General features: G+C 45.6%; 1 protein-coding gene across 2 annotated transcripts in view; it reads left to right on the top strand.

Moving 5' to 3' along the window:
• Positions 1-21317, top strand: part of Btbd11 (BTB domain containing 11) — a 278066-nt gene that overhangs the window by 178303 nt on the left and 78446 nt on the right. For both annotated transcript variants that reach the window (XM_035451736.1, XM_027392491.2), the window contains exon 3: positions 8542-8746. In XM_035451736.1, coding sequence (XP_035307627.1) covers positions 8542-8746 — 205 coding nt within the window. The remainder of the gene's footprint in view (positions 1-8541; positions 8747-21317) is intronic.

The raw sequence follows: 21317 nt of genomic DNA, 5'->3' as shown, positions 1-21317 counted from the left end.
ACGGAGAGGAAAGTTTCAAACAGAGGTAATGAGGGTGAAAATATCATCTCGAATGGGCAGCCCTACTCAAAGATATCTTGAGGGCCTTTAGTCTAGGGATGAAGATGGCAGTGATGAGGGAAATCATGTGATGACTTGAAGTGATGCAATAATGTTGGTGATGATGAGCATGATGGTGATGCAATAATAATGATGGAGATGATGATGATGAACATGGTGATGACTGGAAATGATACAATAATGTTGGTGATAATGGAGATGGTGATGAACATGGTGATGACAAAAATTATGTTGATGATTAGAAATGGTGGTGGTGGTGATGGAGTTGATGATGATGGTGATAGTGGGGTGATGATGTTAGTAATGATGAACATGGTGATGACTGAAATGATATGATAATGATGTTGCTGATGTTGGTGAGGATGGAAATGATGATGGAAATGATATGGTGGTGATGATGATGGTAATAATGATGGCAATGATAATGATGATGCCAAAAACAATAGAGCTAAATGCTAATTAAGCACAAATAATGTATCAGACCCTTTTTGAGTGCTGTGTGTATATGTATTTCCTCATTTAATTCTATGAGGTAAATATTGTTATTATATTCATTTTACAGACAAGAACGCCAAGGTTAGGTAATTTATGTCTTTTCTTTAAAATACATGACTAATCCATTCTGCCATTATTTTCCCTTCTCACAGAGAAGTAAATTAGCTTGTCCAGAGTCACCACTAAGTAGCAGCAGATTGGGTGCTAAGATGCAGATAAAGAGCATACCATACTGCTCCCCCAGAAGCAAGAAATAGAGTGTGGTCTCTGTGCCTCGGGCTCTAGGGAGAAAGTGTACCTGTAGATAGTTAATTGGAAAGCACTACTTTATTGGGGTGTGCTGAGGGTATGCAAGGAAATGGGATTCTGACCAGGGCATTTTAGAGGATTCCCTGGAAGATGTGCCATTTGATCAACCATCAGAAGCTGGGAGGATATGGGTAATAGTCATCCAAGCTAAGAAATCAAGGACCCGAGAATGCTAGGTGGGCTGAATGGTCCCCCAAGAAGACGTGGAGATAGTGAGACTACAAGACAAAGAGCACCCACCCACCAGCCTTCCTAGTGTCCCAGATCACGAGAAGGCTGCTGGCAGCTGGAAGCCACGGCCACCATCTCAGCACTTGTGTCATCTGTCACCTCTCCATTTCCACTCACTTTTGATTTTTCTCATCCTGAAGTATTTCACGGGATTTTTTCTTTCATTTTATTAATGTGTTATTTATACATAACAGGTTTCATTATGACGTTTTCACACACCTAAATAATATAGTTTGATAGTATTCATCCCCTATTGCCCTCTCCTGTGCCTCTCACATGATTCCTGTTTTAGTTTCTTTTCTGTTGCTGTGATAAAAACCCTGTAAAAACAACTTAAGGAATAAAGGGCTTAACTGAACCACAATTCCAAGTTATAGCCTATCTCTGTGAGAATGTCAAGGTGGCAGGAACTTGAAGCAGCTGGTCACATCCCATCCACATTCGAGAGCAAAGAGCAATGAATTAATGCATGGGTGCTAACTCAGTTCACTTTCAATCTTCCATAGCCCAGAGCCTCCACCTGCAGTGGGTAGGTCTCCCATCAACTACCAAAACCAAAACGATCCTGGAACACATGCCAGAGGGCCCTTCTCCATGTTGATTCTAGGTTTTGTCATGTTGACAATTAACACTAACAACTTCTCTTCCTCCTCTAGCAGCCACTAACTGTGTGTAAATCTCCAGGGTCTCATGAGCTCCTCCCTCATAAGAGCTCTTAGGAGAAAGAATTCTAGTCTGACCCTGGACAAAAAGGCAGGGAAGGAAATACCTACCCCCGGGTGCCAGAATCCAAAGTTCAGAGACTGCAGAAAAATCCTTGGTCAACAGTGGCTTCCTCCTTCTCCTGATATTTACTTTGTGCATACTTTTTAATAACATAATCCTGATCACACTGTAAGTAATTTTGAAGTTAGCACTTTCCCTACTTACCATTTTAATGAAGATTCCTCCTCGAGATATTGCAGTTTTGTGTCAACAGTTTTTGTGTCTGCCCAAGTTTCTTATTTGATCTTGTGGGTGTACTAGAGTTGCTTTCTTATTATTTTTGGACATTTGTTTGTCGGATTTGGGAGTCTGTAAATAAGATTTGGGTGCCAATCCTTGTGGATGAAGGTTCTGCAGCATTTTGAATTCCAACATTGGGACACATTCCCAGAAGTGGATTACTGACTCAGGGGACTGGAGCATTTGATAATACATTTGCTGCATAAAGCCAAATTGCTTCAAGATGGACTGAGGGCTGGCCAGCTGAACTGGGCTGCCTTTGGAGAAGGAAATTGGACCACTGTAGAGAGAAAGACACAGGCACTAACAATACATGGAACCTTGTCTGACCCCCACCTGCCCTGCAACCTGACCTCAGTTTCCCATCTCAGCAATGTGGACCTTTGGGACTAGATTCTTCATTGTGACAGCTGACCTGGGTACAGGATGCACAGCAGGGGACCCAACCTTAGCCCACTGGATATCAGTAGCAGCTCCATATGTGTGAAAAGCAAAAGTGTCCCTAGACTGTCCCAAATGTCTCCTGGGATTAAAAACCAACACAGCTACGAATCACAGCTGCAGCACTGAACCATATCTATGTGCACTGTAGGTGCTGTGGGTGTGAGAAGGTGCACACCAGGTGTCCTGGTGGTGCTCAGAGATTAGCAGGTTCTGTACTGACCCTAAAAACAGTGGGACAGTGGTTTGCCTGCTGCTGGGAGCCCCTCAGAGAGAAAGCCTGGAGCCCGTCCCAGTTTCAGGAGTCTTGCCTGACTGACTAAGGACCTGAGTGTCTGTCCTTCTGCAGCTATTAGGAAAACAAAAACAACCAAAATCTTGGCAGGATGGGGCAGGGTGGTGGCTCAGTTAGTAAAGCATGTATGGCAAGCGCCATACATGCATGAAGACCTGAGTTTGATCTCCCAAGACCCACATTTAGAAGGGAAAAAAGCTCTGGGGCAGTACCTACAGTCCCATCTCTGGGACTCACTGGCCAGCCAGTCTATTCCAATCACTGAACTCTCTAGGTTCAGGGAGACATCATGCCTCCAAAAACAAATAAGGTGGAACGTAATTGAGGAAGATGTCCAATGTGGACCACCTCTGTTCTACACGCGTGCATGCATGCGCGCATGTGTGTGTGCGTGCACACACACACACACACACACACACACACACACACACACACACATGCATGCATGCATGTACATGCCCACTCAAGTAAAGAAAAACACACAATCACTTCTGGGGTCTTTGGGATGGAAGCCTCATGCCTTCTTCCCCTGGCACTTACTTTGGAGGACTACAGTGCACTTGTCTCCAAGGAGAACTGAGAATATTGTTAGTCACTGGGAACCCAAGTTCTTTATTCTGCATCCTTGCCAAGACACCCTCAGACCTGCTGTCTTCAAGTTCCTTCAGTTCACTGGACACCAGTCTCTCTACAGGACTCACCCGGCTATTTTTGAGACTCTGGTGACATGAAGGAACCAATTCTTCCTGACTTGTTCTGGTTCAGTGTGAGGCTGCCCACACAGAGAGCTGGCTGCACCATGAACCTCTAAATACTCCAGACCCTGCTCCTACCTGTGATGAGGGCCACCTGAGTAATCTGACATATGCAGTCAGAGCCCTGCTCCAACACTACAGCCAGGGTCTATACTGAACCCACTGGACAGCACACAGAAGGCTATAGCCAGTTGATACCTGTGAGGGGAAGCTGAACACCTGGTGATGCCTGGAGGCCTCGGGGTGGAGTGTTTGCTCTCATGGTTCACACTCAGGTCTTTGACTGTGTGGTAGTGTGATTTGCATTAGAGTCCCTCTTCATCTATATTATGGATATGCTATGAGGACTCATCAGATACGCAAGGTTTTTGGCACATAGGAAGTCCTTAGATATGGGTTGCTGATGTCCACCAAGGTCCAGAGTCTGAACTTCCAACTCCTGTCCCTTTTGCTGCTTTCAAACACAGTGGTCTTAGCCCTGTTGATCCCAGAGACCCAATACCCTGCTACTCCACCCCGTGTTTCGGTGTTTGTCAGTGCAGCGGACCCCCTTTTCTGTTCCCCATGTGCAGGCAGCCCAGGGGCTTTCCTGCCCTTGTGCCTTTTACAGAAGAGTTCCTTCCTAGCTGCCTCTTCATCTTTCTATGCTGTTTCTCCAAGCTTCAGGAAAGGGAGAAGGATAGACTGGCTGTGGACCAGGCATGGAGTCAAGCTTCAGGAGAGGGAGAAGGATAGACCAGCTCTGGACCAGGCATGGAGTCAAGCTTCAGGAAAGGGAGAAGGATATACCGGCCTAGGCCCTGAATCAAGAACATAATATTGTTTCATCACAGATGTGATCTCTGGGGCATCAAAGATCCAAGTGCAGCCTTAGGGGCTACTCTCTGCTACCTACATGGTGCCCTGTTATTTTCCCAACATGGCAATAAGCAGAAGGGTGAAAGAGGGAGCATTCTGAGTCCAAACACAAAGAGGATTTTCCTTTCTGGTCATTCTGTTTTATCAGGGACCTCAACTGATTAGGTGACCACACTGGGTAGATAGTTCTTCCATAGTCCACAGATTTAAATGCCAGTTCTGTAAGGAAATGTCCACACAGACACACTCAGAAATGCTTTAAATGCTTTGCCAGCTATCAGACAGACCCTAATCCAGTCAAGTTGACATCTCTATTAGCCACTGCACCTGCTGCTCAGCCCCTTGCACATGCTGACCAGGTATTCAGCCTTCGGACTGTATCCCAACACCTCCCATCAGAAGTGGCAGAGCTCCAAACCTGCTTTGGGTAGGATGGTAAAGCTGCGGCTCTACTCAGTAGGAGGGGCTTGGGGACCTTATGTCTTTCTAAAGGAGCTCACTGTACTTTTGCCCTCAGAGGAAATCCTCAGAGGAAAACCTCTGCTGGTCACAGAGCTTCATGTTCTTGGGTTTTGAACTCAGGTAAAGCATGCAATTGAGAGGTTCAGTCTTAGGTTTGTCCAGACAATGCCCGATGGGACGGGAGGGACTAGCATAGACATTGTGCTGGTGGAGAGAGAAAGAGACAGAGACAGAGAGATAGAGACAGAAAAAGACAGAGAGAGAGAAAGAGGTAAGAGACAGAGACAGATAGAAGAAAAGAGACAGAAACAAAGAGGAAAGAGACAGAGAGAGGACAAAGAGAGACAGAGAGAGGAAAGAGAGAGAGATGGTGGCTCATGTCTATAATCTTATCACATAGGAGGGAGGCTGAGGCAGGAGAATCTGTAAATCCTATCAAGCCTGGGCTACACAGTGAGTTCAAAGCCAGTCTAAGCTACAAAGACTACGTCTCAAAACACAAAGGAAGAGTAGGAGGGCCAGTGGTGATTTCAAAGATTTGGCTGACTGTGGCCTGTGGGCCCAGCACTTGCAAGGCAGGCCAGCAGACTGGGATTCTGACATTAAGCCTGGGGGCAGAACTCCTTTTCTGGAGGGAAACCTTCAAATTTTTTCACTTATGTTTATGTGTGTGTATGGTGTGTGTGTGTGTGTGTGTGTGTGTGTGTGTGTGTGTGTGCGCGCGCGCACGCGCGTGCGCGCGCGTGCCAGCCTCATGTGTGCAGTACCCACAGAGACCAGAAGAGAACATCAGGTATTCTGGAGTTAATGCAGCCATGAACTGCCTGGTGGGTGCTGGGAACTGGTCTCTGGTCCTCTGGAAGAGGACTTCATGCTTTTAGCCGCTGAGCCATCTCTCTAGCCCCAGTTTTTTCTTTAGGTCTCCAATCAATTAGCCAAGGCCCATCCACATCATAGAAGGTCTTCTTCTTCTGTTCTCATTTTACTCTCAGTAAAATGATCCAAAAGATACCCCAAAGAAATGTGTAGTCAGTGTCTGACCAAGCAACTTAGCCCTACAGTGGACACATAAAGCTAAGCTTTTCATATCTTACACAAGTGGTTCCAAAGGTGTGCACTGCACGCCACTGTACATGAGATGACTTTAGTGGCCAGGGGAAGTGAATTAAAATACATTTATCATACACTGGTTCTCTTAAATCTGTTTTAACCTTAATAACTTAAAAAGTGCCTTTTGATATGAGCCCCTAACCCCCTTTCTGATACTTGTTACTCATTTAAGAAGAAAGCAGAACCAAAATTGAGCTGTCTTCATCAGATTTACTTTCTATTTATGGCAAGTGATCCTCATATTCTATTTGTGAAAGTGGCATAATTTTCCTCATTACATGGATGTATTTAAATAAGACAAAATGAGCACATTTAAAATTGAGCAAGTAGCAGCAAAGACTGCTTGCTTTGGCTTGGCAATATTCGTGAAAGAAGGAATCATTGTCCTGACCAAGGCAAGGGTGCACTCCTGAACTCAGTCAGCTGCCCCCAGAAAGATCTGCCCTGTGACCCATGAGAACACAAGATGTGGCTTCATTAGGAAGTCTGGTCTGAGGGTAGAGAGATGGCTCAGCGATTCAGTTCCTTGCAGAGGATGGGAGTTCAATTCCCAGCACCCACATTAGGTGGCTCACAACCACCTAGAACTCCAGTTCCAGGGAATCTGATTCCCTCTTCTGGCCTCTGTGGAAATCACACTCACATGCAGAAACCCACACTCATACATACATGCATACACATAATCAAAAATAAAAATTAATATTAAAAAGTCCGATTTCCCTCTGAGAAAGGAGAAAAAAGACCAGCATGTTCTTCAGGTTTGCTAGTCCCAAGAAGGGTGAAGCAGACCCCTGTGCTCAAAGAGTTTAGCTAAGTGTATAGATTCTGGAGCCAGAGTTCTAAGTTCAAATCTCAAATCTGCTCTTACATGTTTTATAGCTATGTAACCTAGAGAAGTTATGGAACCTCTTGGGACTTCCATTTCTTTTTGTTTGTTTGTTTATTTGTTTGGTCTTTGTTTTGTGTGGTTTTTTTTTAAATTTATTTATTTATTATGTATACAGAATTCTACCTGCTGTGTGCCTGAACTGCATGCCAGAAGAGGGCACAGGAATCATTGTGAGTCACCATGTAAGTGGTGAGAGTTGAACTCAGGACCTCTGGAAGAACAGCCAGTTCTCTTAACCTCTGAGCTATCTCTCCAGCCACAGACTTTCATTTCTCCATCTGTAAATAGACTTTAAAATTCCTGTATCAGGTGCTGGAGAGATGCCTCAAGGGACCTGGGTTCAGCTCCAGACACCCACACCAGGTGCTCACAGCCACCTGTAAGTCCAGATCTGGGGGATCCAGCACTCTCTGGCCTCTGTAGGTACCTGAACAAAAGTAGCGAAACATAAATCCATGTATACACACATACCTCAGTGACAAGATGCCCAAGAAATAAATGTAAAGGAAAGAATACTTTGGCTGCGTTTCTGTCTGAGTTGCCAATCTGTGGCTGCTTGTTTCCATTTTTGTGCTGAGGCAGAGTATCATGGCAGGAAATATGTGACAGAGCAAAGCAACTCCACTGGTGGACTGGAGGTGAGAACACACCTCTCAAAGGTACACACTCAGTAACTAACTTCCTCCTGCTAGAACCTATCTGTTTCCACTGCCTCCCAACAGCCCACAAGCCAGGAACTCATCAATAGATTAATCCCTCAGGCTCTGAGCACCTCCAGAAGGTCCCTGTTGTGAAAACTGTAGGCCAGGCCTTCAACACATAGCCTTTGGGGTGCATGTCAAGCATCCAAACTGTTGCTGGCACCAGGAACCATGTAAGAGTGATTTATTGTACAAGGTGAGGACAGCAAGGAAAACAGGCTCTTCTAAAGCTCACACCATGAGAGCCACACTAGGAAAGGACAGGGTGAGCGCTGACTGAAATGGACAGGATGGCTTAGCTCACACCATGAGAGTCACTCTAGGAAAGGACAGGGTGAGCGCTAACTGAAACTTGACAGGATGGCTCTAGCACGGCTTTCTGGGGGACTTACCATCAGCCATGCTGTAGATATGATATGGGCATTGTGAGTCAGGAGAGGCAACAAACAGGAACAAAGCACAAAGCACTTCCTGGGCCTTGTTAGAAATTGGGTTTCTAGGGCTGAGGGTATAGCTCAACTGGTAAGGTGTGCCTAGAATTCGCAAAGAAGCCCTGAGCTCCATCCTGGATACCATATAGTGTGGGTGTGGTAGCTCATGCCTGTCATTTCAGCACTCAGGAGTTGGAGGCAGGATTAGTTCAAGTTATCCTCAGCTACATAGTGACTTTGAGGCCATCCTGGGCTACATGAGAGGGGAGGGGGAGCAATTGGAGTTCCAGAAGAGCAGGGCTGCAATTGATTCCATTGCCATCTGTGCTTCAGACCATGTCCCTGACCGTCACATGGCCAACGAATTGTTTTCCTCTCGGCTTGACATGGGACTGTAGTGGGATGTAGTGGTTGGGGAAACCAGGGGCCAGAGTCTCCCCTAAGATCTTCAAGTTGGCGTCTGTGCCTGGAGGTTCTGAAATCTTGTTTCTGTCCACAGGTGACCTGGTGTCCCGGGCGATGCACCACCTGCAGCCCCTCAATTCGAAGCACCATGGCAATGGAACACCCCTGCACCACAAACAGGGGGCGCTCTACTGGGAGCCAGAGGCCTTGTACACACTCTGCTACTTCATGCACTGCCCACAAATGGAATGGGAAAATCCCAACGTGGAACCCTCCAAGGTCAACCTCCAGGTGGAAAGGTATGATTTGCCTGCTTTCTGGGGGTCACAGAACAGCTCTTGTCTCACCACAGCCTTGGAATGGATTGGCATTATCTTCTAAGATGAAGAGAGGATGGGGGGCGGAGAATTGCTGCCTCTATCCCATAGCATACTGGAGGGGAACTTAGTGCACTGGGGAGACATCTTAAAGCCTGGTGGGGATTTAGAATAGCTTTATATGTGGCTGGTCCTGTACAGGATGAAATTGGCCTGGGTCACAAGAGTGTACCTACTTATCTCAGAGGGGCAGGAACTGGGGTGCAGTCTGGCTTCCTTATAAAAATAGTTTGTGGGTGCCACCTTCTTAGTTGTCTCATCTTTCTTTATGGCTACCTTGGGGTCCCAGGGGACCAGAGCAGCTGCTTAGCCAGCAGAGGGTCTCTTTGGTGGAGTGGATGCTAGGCTGTCCTGGGAGAAGTCTCTTAGCTGTCCCAGCAGCATGGAACTCTTGTGGGAAGAGAAGAATGGGAAGGGGCTCTGAGCTGTGTCCCTCCATTTCTGCTTGCCTCGGCCTCCCTCCTACACACTGGGGAGCTGAGTTCCACAATTTCTCAAGATTCCTTTACCTTTAAATCCCATGATCCTCTGTGAGGATCTCACCCTCTCTGAAGTCTGGGATTAGAAACAGTTTCCAAGAACAGGCTACCTGGAAGTGTCCCCTCCCTGGCTCCCTTCTCATCTGTCTTTTCTCTAGGCCCATGAGCCAGGCCCTACTCTGACACAGGCCGTCCTTGGTCTAGGTGCAATGGAAATGACCCCCATTCATACAGAGAAGCACCTAGGATATGCTGCCTGGGCACAAACTCAGGCACTTCTGACTAAAAACTGAGGCCTTGAGGAAATGGCCTCACCACCTGTGCCTTGGTTTCTTCATCTGTAAAATGGGATATAAAAAGGAAGTTCTTCACAGGCTTGTTGGAAACTTAAGCGAGTCGAACAGTGCCTAGCACACTGTTCCAATTAATGCCCCTTTTACTGTTGTCACTGCAGCCATCAAGAACACATAGCTAAACAACCCCCAGCTTAGTGTCCTTTCTTAGTGTCCTTCAAGTGATAGCACTTGAAGAGGTTCTTTTAAAACTCCGTAGATGCTATTTCTACCACAGTAGCTTTGACCTCGGTGGAATCCCTTAAGACCCTCCCACCTCCCAGCTTTCTGTTAAAACAAGAGGATGAAAATTGGCCAGGCAATAGGTATTTTCCTGGGTTTGAAGAATCCCAAGTCAGCATCAGTATCCAGTCATCTGAAGCCGATGGATCAGGAGTCACCTAGGTTCCTCACTTTCCAGGCGAAATCGGTGCACACACTAGGCAAATCCCCATGTGCAAACAAGTCCCGCATGGGGAGGTGCTGGAATGTCCATGGTCCCTGAACAAAATCTAACCTTAGCCAGACACACCAGTACCTTGCTTTTTTTTGACTATAGGTCTAAAGAGCCTCAGCCTAAGTGGTACCAAGCTTTTCAGAGCCTAGACAGTGTTGAGATTCCTTGCTCACCTTCCTACATCAACTTTGACTTTTGCCTCTCTGTAGATGATGCTGCTCCCAGCCCAACACTGCCTCCTCTAGCTCCAGAATCCCCTCATACCACTCTGCTTTCCCCTTCAGGTTCCACTGGCTAGTCTCACTCTCCCAAATTGATCCCTCTTGTGCCCCTTGCTCTTTCCTGCTTAGCATGGCAATCTGTGATTCCATACAGATTCCTAGGCTTGTGCAATGCCTGTGAGCTTCACGATGGCGGACTATAACATGTGATTGACCCATCACTCCATAGCCAGTGCCACGATCAGTGCTAGGTGCCAGTGGGAAGCCAACATGCACTTATGAGATGAAAGCATGGGCTAATCCAATTCCAGCTGCCCATGCAACATGTCCCTCGGGAGTACTGACATCATCTTGGAGCTGAAGTCATCATATCCCCAAATCCAATGCTCTTCCTGTCTCTAGTCTCTAATGAAGGCACTCTCATTGGCTTTGGAAAACTAGGACTCTTGTCCCTGCTCTTGTGTCCAGTTGGCCAGCATGTCAATGTGAGTCTTTTCCTGATAAACATTAGGGAGGGGTGTTAACTGCCTCTTAATCATCTTAATCTTGGGAGAAGCAGGGCCTTGTGAGGCACTCCTCCATTTGTGTATGTTAGAAAGTTATTGACCCAATCTTCTCTAGGTCTCCTTAGGGTAATCACAGATGCTGATGGTTCAGTGGAGCAACAGCCACGTTATACTCAGAGGACAGCAATTTACAGTGCATGTCTCATGCTACGTCTGTGACATCTCATTTCTGGTCCCTTCTGCTCAAGCTTCAGTGGCTGTGCTTCAGAAATCCTCCTCTCCAACCTTGATTACCAAAGCTGATCTCTCAATGGTCTGCATGCAAGTGAGGCTTAATAACCTCCAGCCAGCTCCACCCTCCTCACAGCACCAGATCTAAACATCCAATGGCACCCTGTTGCATGGCCTGCCCATACAATTGTGTGGCTCTATTATCCACTGTGTTTATCTGCAGCCATTTTCCCTTCTTGAGTCTATTTCTGGAAATTCAGAGTGTGGTTGGAGCAGTTGGGTGTCTAAAGAGACCCTCTAAGGAATGCAGAATTTCCCGAACACACTTGAAAAAGACATGAGCTACATGTCCCCGATTTCCTCAAAGCCATTTATCCCATTCTTTCCATTCCTCCTCCTTGGTTGAATTTTCAAAAACCAAAGTATATGTTAACATTTTTTACAGTCATGATAGCTTTCATCTTCTGGAAATCTTACAGCATGGTGAGTCAGGTACCAGCTAGGAATCCCAGTCCGGCTTTGCAGTTCTGAGAGCTTGAACAAGTGATTTCATCTCTTTCAATCTCCTTTTGTCATTTGTAACATGAAAAAGGACACTGCTCATGGGACAGGCACAAGCAGTGAGTTAGATGTCAGAGCTGAGACACCCACTGCAAGTCTGGCACAAGAACAGCCTTCCCCACTGCTGCTACCAAATAGGTCGGTGCTATCATACATTTTTTCCCCACAGATGCTCATGAGTGGCTCTTTCCACAAGCACAGCTCTCTTCTGTCCATTAGCACTTCTGAGTTTAGTATCTGAAACCCTCATGCAGGGATTTCAGGGAAAAGAAGTCCCCAGATTCTTCTCAGTCAACTTCATACCAAAACTCCAAAAAGAACTTACCTTAGGGGCTAGGCCTTCACTTTGAATTATCTTCCCACCCCATCCAGTGCCTTCATCTTGGCTCTCTCTTCCTGCAAATTTAGGTAGGACTGTGGTGTGTGTGTGTGTGTGTGTGTGTGTGTGTGTGTGTGTGTGTGTGTGTGTGTGTGTGGTGTGTGGTGAGGATGTGTATGTGGATGTATATGTGGTGTATGTATATGTGTGTTAGTGTGTGTATGTGTGTGTGGTGCATGTGTGTTATGTATGTGTGGTGTGTGTTTTATATTTGTATTAATGTGTGTATGATATGTCTTAGTGTGTGATGTGTGTGTGGTGTATATGTGTGTTAGTATGTGATATGTGTGGAGTGATGTGTATGTGTGTGGTGTGTGTGTGTGTGTGTGTGTGTGTGTGTGTGTGTGTGTGTGTGTGTGTGTGTTTTCTAGACCATTAGCTCCTTAAGAACAGGACTGATACACTTCTCTCCATGCCAGCAGAGAGAGAACTCAGTAAAACATGGATTCTTTCATATCTCATACTGTCTCTAGTCCAGAGCCTGTTTTGACTGAAATGCTACGAAGTAGACCACAGATGCTACTTTCTGTGTCACATGAACCAGTCCTCCAGTTGCTACATTGTTCTGGATGGTTCCTTTGTTCTTTGTGGTAATTTGAAGAAGCTCACCCTGCATATGAAATCACTGTAGCCTATGTTCTATCAGGACTTTGGCTACTGTTTCTAGTACTATGAGAGGCTGTTGAGCTTGACAGGTATATCCCCTTGTTAAAATTCAGACAGATTTTTGTGAGATTTATAATTAAGCTATCTGTTTTCCAAACAGTAGTGGTATGTTCCAACATCTTAGTATTGAGACAAGAGTGAGCTACTTTTTAAAATAAAACCATCTTATGTTGAAGACAAGTCCCCAGAGTCATTATCTTTGCTGGAAATATCAATGATCCCCCAAAGTCTTTGGCCATGGATGAATTCACTCGTTTGTTGTCACAATGTAAAAAAAAAAAAAAATAGGAAGACGAATAGGAATGCTTTTGTTGCCTTAAGTAGCTGGTGCTGTCAGGGAGGGACAGCTTCCCTGGGAAGAGTAGGCACATGTCTGCCTGGCCCAATCTTTCTGGAAAAAAATTTTTTTAAAAAATTCCTTCTGGGGGGAATCTTAGCCATACCATGATCATCACTTATTCACCAACCGCCAAGTGTTTGAGGAAAACTATTGGCATGTAACAAAACAGCCTTACCATTCAGGAGAGTTTACACTTGAAGAAATGGAGTTCATAAAACAAACATAACAGAACCTTAGAGTTTAATATCACCCAGTTTTATTTTCCTAGATCCTCTCTTGACCAAAAGTTCATCTCTACCATCATTTCTTAATGCACTTTCTTCTATGGGGTGAGAAAGGCTCCTATATAAACAACCTCCCAGGGCTTTCCTAGGCTCAGGCAAAACTTCCAGAAGGCTGGAAATCAATCTTCCACAGTATGCTTCCTTGTCTAAGTTGAGCCCAGAGGGACTGCTTAAAACAAAAAGAAACCTCTGAGACACTGGGCACGGGCTCATACACCCTGCCCTCTTCTGTGTGAGAAGTTGACCTTGGATTAATTCTCTAGCTCTGTTCCCCTGTAAACTTGATTAAAAAAAAATGTAGTGTCAATTGTGTTACTAGGCAACACCATCAAAATGGCCACATGATGACAAATTACATCTGCCCTGATGGTGCTAGAAATGTTTGACAAGGACCCAGAAACTCAATTCTCTGACTCTTGTAACGATCTTTTCAAGGGACCTTGGTGGCTAATCTATGAGATTCTTCCAGGAGATATGGGATTTGTAAGCTAGAGAAATTCCCACAATTATTCAGGCATAATTGTGTCCCATACCTGAGTGTCCCCTAGAGGGATGGTAGTTCCTCCATGGTGCTTCATGGTGGCAAAGGCTCCCTAGAGTCCTAATAAATGGGGCATGGGGTACTGGCCTGCTATGCCAAATGAGGTCCAGTTGACGCCTCCAAAGGCTTCTGATGGCCACTGGAGCCAGAGAGCCAGACCTCTGCCCGGCTCACAGCTGACAGCAGTATCCAAGTGACACCCAGGCTTGCATCAGTGGAGGTGACACAGACACCTGACTTCAGACACTGCTACTCCAGAAGGCTTCTGTCACTATTGCCCAAGAGAGGGGAGGTCTCTGCCGTCACTCTTCTCAGCTAGATATGACACATGTCACACTGTGCAATTCCGGATCATATGGCTGTCCCTTTGAAGGGAAGGGAAAGGGCATTTGTAGCGTGGGGAACCATGGCCCAGCATGGTAATTCTTAAACCTGAGAATGTTAGTTCTGGTTCTTAGGAGTCAAAACACTCCCCACTACACACTTTGCTGTTTTTAAATAATAATAATACACACACATACTTAATTTTCATAGTTCAGTACTTTTGAACATATTGGACAAACAAACCAGCTGGCTTACACTCTCACAGCTGAGAACCAAGATATTGTCTCACAAGGACAAACCCTGGAAGCCTCAGAAGCCGAAAAGAAAATAGAAGAGGTGGCTTTGGCCACCTCAACAAGAATTATAACACCTCTTCTCAGAGAAAAGGTGCCACCTCCTTTCAAAGAGAGGATCAAGTTAGCTCACTTTTTGGACCCTGAATGCCTAGCCAGATGAATAGGCACACAAAAGGGTCCTTCCTGCTACACAGTTATTGCAGGGTGAATTAGTTAGTTGTCTTGTTGCTGTGACAAATATGTTTGACAAGAGTAACTTAAGCAAGGAATGATTTATTTTGGCTCACTGTTTGAGAGCAAGGAAGTCATAAAAGCAAGAGCAGGAGACAGATAGTCACACTGCATCACAACCAGGAAGCAGATAGAGGGGTGGAGCCTGGTGCTAGCTTCTTTCTCCTTTTTATTCAGTGTAGAACGCCCCCCCCCCCGAGTGTTACCCACAGTTTGGGAGGGTTTTCCCACCTCAGTTAACCTAATCAGATATTCCCTCGAAGACATGCCCAGAGATTTATTTCCGTGGTGATTATAAATCCCATCAAGTTAACAGCTAAAGTAGCTATTACAGTGGGTTTTTTGGAAACCAGCCCTGATCTCAATCACCATTCAAATGATTTTTAATGAAGAAAACATGCATGCCAAATTTGAAATAATTGATCTTAGGGGGCAAAGCTTTATAATGTGATATGATTATAAATTGAACATGGCTGCAACTTGCTTTAACTGGCCAGAGGGAAAATTATTTTAACCTCAGTAAATGTCAGTCTGTAAGTATTAAAGTTCATGAGTGAGCCAGCAAGTCAACATGGTGCACATATTAGCAGATGCTACTCTATGGGCCAAATCTGGTTCATTGTCTAGTTTTAAAAATAAAGTTTTACGGGACACAGCCACATTCGTTCACTTACATATTATTTATGTGGAAGCTTTTGAACTGTGGTAGAGTCAATTCCTAGTGACAGATATTTGAATGTTCATAAAACTGAAAGTAGTATTTGGCCCTTTCTAGAAAATACAAAAATGTTGACCTTAATGTGAATCGTAACTGCCACTTAAAAAATTCAGATTGAATTTTAAATACCACTGTACTCTTCATAAAGTAAGGCATAAGTGTTCATGAGGCTTTCTCTCTAGTCCTGGCTGGAGTTAATTAGCTTGCCCAAGGGATGCAGCTGAACGGAGGACTTGAACCACTAGAGTTGACCTCTGGGGTGTGTTCATATTCACGAGGCTGTCTTTCTGTTAACAAATGATGGATTTTTCTAAATAACATTGGAAAACCTCTTCTTAAGTCCTTAGAATCTTTTGTGATCTTTGTGGGTGTTTACATGTCATAAGAAGAACATATTATAAATGGAATATGATGAGTACCAAAAAGCTATAAGGAAGAAATTCCAAATGGCCAGAGGCAAGCAAGCACTGTGACTGTAGACAAAGGTGTTTAGGTTGCTTCATGACACAGAGAAGTAGGGACCAATAGAAGCTGTCATTGTATTGGTCCTGTTAGTTGATTAACCCCTGAAAGTATTGGTTTTCATGAACTGCTCTGACACTGGATATGGGATTTAAAGTCAAGTGATGTTCTGGAGTAGGTGAAGCTTGCTTGCTTCATTCATGTTGAAGACCACTAAGGCCCAGTAGGATCAGAGGATTCAGTAAGACCCACAGTCTTATTTACAAAGAACTTGAAGTGGTACCTCAGTTTCTTTGCCCATGCTTACCCTCCACTAGGAATACTGTCTCCCTTCTATGCTGCCAGCTGGGGGCCATCCTTGGTTTGTCTTTCAAGGTTAATCATGGGCATCACCTCTTCCACCAACCCTTCCCTCCCACCTGACTGTGCCAAGTAACCAGAATCTATCTCAGTGCATAGCACAGCACAGCACAGCACAGCACAGCACAGCACAGCACAGTATAGCATAAATATAGCATAGCATGGCATGGCATGGCATGGCATGGCATGGCATAGCATAAGCACAAGGCAGCTGTTTGTAGAACCAAATGGGGCTTCACTCTAACACCTGAGAGCATCAGGTGCTGCTTCGGAGCACATGTTGTCAGTGCCCACTCTGGCAGCCCCCAGATTCATACCAGCTCTACAGCTCACGTGCTGTGTACCCTCCAGGCCTGTTTCCTCAACTGTCAGCCAGAAATGACTCCTACTTCCTCAGCTGTTTGGGTGACTGCAGTCACGGATACTCACAGATGCTTCCCTTGGATGCCCAGTGATTTCAGTGAGCACTTATGTGGCAGGATCTTTCCTAAATCCCTTGGGTGCATACTCAGTCCTCACATGATCACCCTGAGGCAGGAACTATGTCACCTCTTCCTCCCACCTGACAGATGCAGCAAGGCAAGCTCAAGGACCTGTGGTCAGAGGTACATAGGCATGTCTGAATATGTCAGGAGAGAGAGGCTGGTCTGTCCAGGAGAGGTTCTGGGGGCGCAGCAACAGACTAGGCTGGAAGGAAAGACCCACTGCCATCAGTGAAGATCAGAAAGGACCACTGAGCAGGCAGGTGATGCTGGGATGAGATACTATCATTTAGTCAGCATCTGCTCTGTGCCTGGCATGGACAGAGAGCAGTGTAGCCCTCACGTTCCTGTCCGCAGACACAACAAATTAGAGTGGTAGTAAGAAAATCATTCTTATTCAAGGTCTAATTAACATCATAGCCCATTCACCATATCTTAGCACCTTAAAAAAGCTGATGGGGAATAATTCATCTATTCACAACATACAGTGATGTTTCAATCCGTTTGCATGCCTGTTAAACAAGGGAAACATGCTTTGGGCATGCTTTAATTCCAGAGCTGCAGTACTGAGACTGAGATCCTGACTTTCACACTCATTGGCTGAGTGATCTTGGACAAGTGTTGTAACAATTCCATTCCGGGCCTCACTTTCCTGGAAACTACTTTGGGGTGCACATGAGGCTTTGTGAATTGATATATTTAAGCACTTTAAAGGTCTCTGTGTAAATTAGAAACAAGGGCCATCATCACTTTGCTGTCTCAGTGTCTATCACATGGGCTTTGGACAGGCTAAGGATTGGGACCTTGATAAAATGTAGACTCTATTCATTAATTCTGAAGGTGGAGCCTACACATTTTCTTTCTAACTAGCTCCCAGGTGAAGCTGTTGGGGCCTGGACAGCACTGTAACAAGGTATTACAATTTTTTCTTTGTTTTGCTTTTGTTCAAAGTTTATACCAACCTCCATTTTTTAAAGCCACATATGGAAAAAAAATAAGCTTTTGTAGTGACTGCATCTCCCGGTGGTGGGGGCTCAGTTGCTCTTTGGTAACTAAGAGCCATCCCAGTGGAGACTGGCTGTAGCCTCCGTTTTCCTTACCCAGATGCCCTCTGCAGTCCACCTAAACAAATGGGATGTAGGATTGTCCCAACATGGCCATCCACAGCATGCTCAGCTGTGGAGCCACCACCACCAAAGAACAGCTCCCAATTTAATGATCACCCACAGCTTCCCCAAGGTGGCCCAGCGCCTCTGCACACCTCAAGGCTTCAAATTAAAGCATAGCCATGCAAAGGAGAGGCAAGGCAATATTTGACAGGGGCCATCCTTGGGGACATCATCCAGGCAAATGAGACTTCACCAATATCTGTGCTGTTGACACCTGCAGCCTCGGGACTTGTTAAACAGCTTTGGCTGAGTTACTTAGGGAATTTACTTAGGGAGAGGGATAGCTTGTGCCCACAGGTGACAAGCTGAAGGGCAGGCTCAGACTAAGGACAGCATCCTCCCCAGCATGCAGATGTAACCTGTCTGCCAACAGGTACCACACTTGTTCCTCTCAGTGGCCAGGCCTCTTCTGGATCTGCCCCCACTGGACATCACAGCAGGCTTATGGGGTCAGGCACCAACCTCTCCTTGCTTTGTAGGAAGGGGAAAATACTTTAAGTGTGTGTGTGTGTGTGTGTGTGTGTGTGTGTGTGTGTGTGTGTGTGTGTGTTCATGTGGGTGCAAATGTGTATAGAGGCCAGAGGTCAATGGCAGTTGTCATTCTTCAGTCACCATTGCTCATGTGCTATCCACCTTATAGGTTTGCTCATTCATTTTGGTCCTTCATTTATTTGTTTGGCGATAGGGTCTCTCACCACGTAGTCTAGGCTTTCTGGATAGTAAGCTAGAGGTTCCTCCTGTCTCTGCCTCCAAGCACTGGGGTTAAAAGCACACAGATGCCATGGCTGGATGGTTTTATACATGGGTTCTAAGGCTCAGGACCTCATGCTTGCAAAGTCCAGGGCTTTATCAACTGAGCTGTCTCTCCAGACTGTGAAACCTTCCTTTTGTAACACACAGAATCATAGATTACAGCTTCCCAGCCCAGTACAGTAGTCTCTCCCCATGAGTGAGTGTTTAAATTTAAATGAAAAAAAAAGAGTCAGTTCCCCACCTCCACCAGGAGCCTAGACTCCTTTCAGTTGCTCAGCAGGGCAGCTGGGTGGCCTCACAAGGAACTGACAGGTCTATGGTGACTGACAGCAGGGACCATGACATCACCATCATCGTAGACTTAATGCAAGCAGCATTTCAGCACAGCAGCCAACCTAATGTAGACACTCACTCTGTTCCTTTGGCTGGTATGGCTTGTGCCATACCATGCTGTTTTTATTACTATGGCTCTGTAGTATAATCTGAAGATATTTTGTGATTCCTATAGCATTACTCTCTTTGATTGGAACTGCTTAGCTACTCAGAATTCACATGAATTTTAGGATTTTTTTCTATCTCTGTGTAGAATACCATTTGAATTTTAATGAGTATCATGTTAACTCTGTAGATTGCTTTCAAATATGTAGAGCTGCACTTGTGGGAGCAGGCAACCCTGTGCCCAGAAACTGAAATCGGGTTCTCATTTGTGCTGCCAAATACTTTGATACTGAGCTTTCCCCAACCCTCTTTACATTTTTAACTTTGATTAATTTTGAGACAGTTGCCCAGGGCTAGCCTTGAACTTGTGATCCTTCTGCCTCAGCCTCCTGAGTAGCTGGGTTTGCCTCCAGGCCCGGCTTAGAGCAGCACTTCCTAAAGTACCCATCTCAACATGGTTATGCCAGTCTCTCCAGAAACTCCCAATGCCAGCCGCCTCCTAAGGGTGGTGCATCAGTGGATCTTCATGGGAGCTGTGGGAGCCCGTCCTAGTCATCATTCCCTTTTGCAATCCCTATGTGGTGGATGAATTTTAGCCTGAGAGAGGATATTCAGTTTGCCTCACTAGGACACAGAAGTTCTGTAAAGGTAAACAGAGTCTACCTGAGGTTTGACTTCTAATTGTTACCACATATCCTCCAGAAGCACAGTTTGCTGTCTTGTTCCATAAGCAAGCAAATCGGGCTTGTTAGCATAACTGTCACCCAATGTTTGCCATTTCTTTGTAATAGGAATGTTTAAAAGCCCCCTTCGGCATTTTGAAGCATAGACAACACTATTACCAGCAACAGTCTCATGCTCAGTAGATAAAAATCCATTTCTCTTTCTCCCTTTAATTCTGCCCCTGCTGACAGACCTCTACCACAGACCTCTACCTGTGAATGTGCCTCACAGGAAAGTGGTACCTCAACACTGTTTGAGCATCTCATGGCTCAGGCTATGTAAACATTTTCATCATTTTTACTTTCTCTGAAGTGCTTGATTAGTTATTCATTTATCAGTCAGTCAGTCAGTTGTGTCTGTCCAGAGTCTGCCATGAGTTTTGTGGTACTGGAAACTGATGGCCCTCCAACTCTTAGAAGGTGCAAGAGCACTTTAAGGCTTTTGAAGAATGAATTCACATATCCTTATGATTACCCCACAAGAGATGTGTGGTTAGCATAGATGGAGAAGGTGAGGCAGAGAAAAGAATCAAATGGCTCAAGGCTACAAGGCCCCAGAGTGACAGCTCAGTCAACAGCCTAGTCCAGAACCCTGGGACTCAACTATGAACTGTCTATCAGTCCCTGAGCAGAAGAGAGGGAACAAAGGAGCCTCCCATGGCTCCTGCTCAGCACCACTGGAAGGAGAAAGAGTGCAGAGTGTCTAAGGGAGGTACAGATAAGTTGACTGTGGTCATGAGGATGGTTTTTGAGTTGGACTTTGGAAGCTGGATCAAATTGTGCAGTTACATGGCAAATGGCGGAAGATAATCCAGGGATGGAACCACTAGCCCAAGATTTAAGAAGTCTAAAGATTTGTTATGGGAGCCAAAGACCAACCCTGGAGGGCCAGTGCTAGAGCCTGGAGACCCTCCTTCAGTCATTTGCAGAGGTACAGCTGTTTCACCATTAAAATGTTCAAATGTTTTTCTAACGGTTGATAAAGAGACTCATGTGCCCCACCCCCACAGTGTGTCCTGGACACAATTGGGGTCTGGTCTTACAGTGGGCCTGGGAGACCATGTCTGTACTGAGGGGACATAGACTGCTGCTTGACCTTGTTGGGAGTTTAATTTTAGAATGCCATCCATGAGATTAAAGAAGAGGGAAGATTATGGCCTCCCATGTGGCTTCCATCTTTATGCCTCTGATGGGAGACTAGGGGTGAAGATAGGATGCCCTGGTTCCAGGGACGGGGGAGGAGCAGAATGCAGTGCCTGCACATCCTTAGAGGTGCTCCTGCACCCTCTCCTCTCCTGCAGGCACTGTGCTGTTGCCTCTGAGGCATGAGAAAGCCTCTGCTCTCTTTGGAGCCTTTGATGGAGAGCTAGAACAGCTGTGGAGTGCTAGTCTGTGCCAGGCCCAGGAAAGTGCCTGTCAGAATTTCTCCACTTGGACTTCAGGGGCACACTCTGGGATAGGACTTGTTTTCATATTTTACTAAAGAAGCAGAGTGTGAAAAATTCAAGGCCTTGCCCAAGGTCACAGAGCCCTGTTCATGA

The sequence above is a fragment of the Cricetulus griseus genome (assembly GCF_003668045.3).
Source record: "Cricetulus griseus strain 17A/GY chromosome 1 unlocalized genomic scaffold, alternate assembly CriGri-PICRH-1.0 chr1_0, whole genome shotgun sequence".
NCBI classification, from domain to species: domain Eukaryota; kingdom Metazoa; phylum Chordata; class Mammalia; order Rodentia; family Cricetidae; genus Cricetulus; species Cricetulus griseus.
This window is presented reverse-complemented; position numbering and strand designations above follow the sequence as displayed.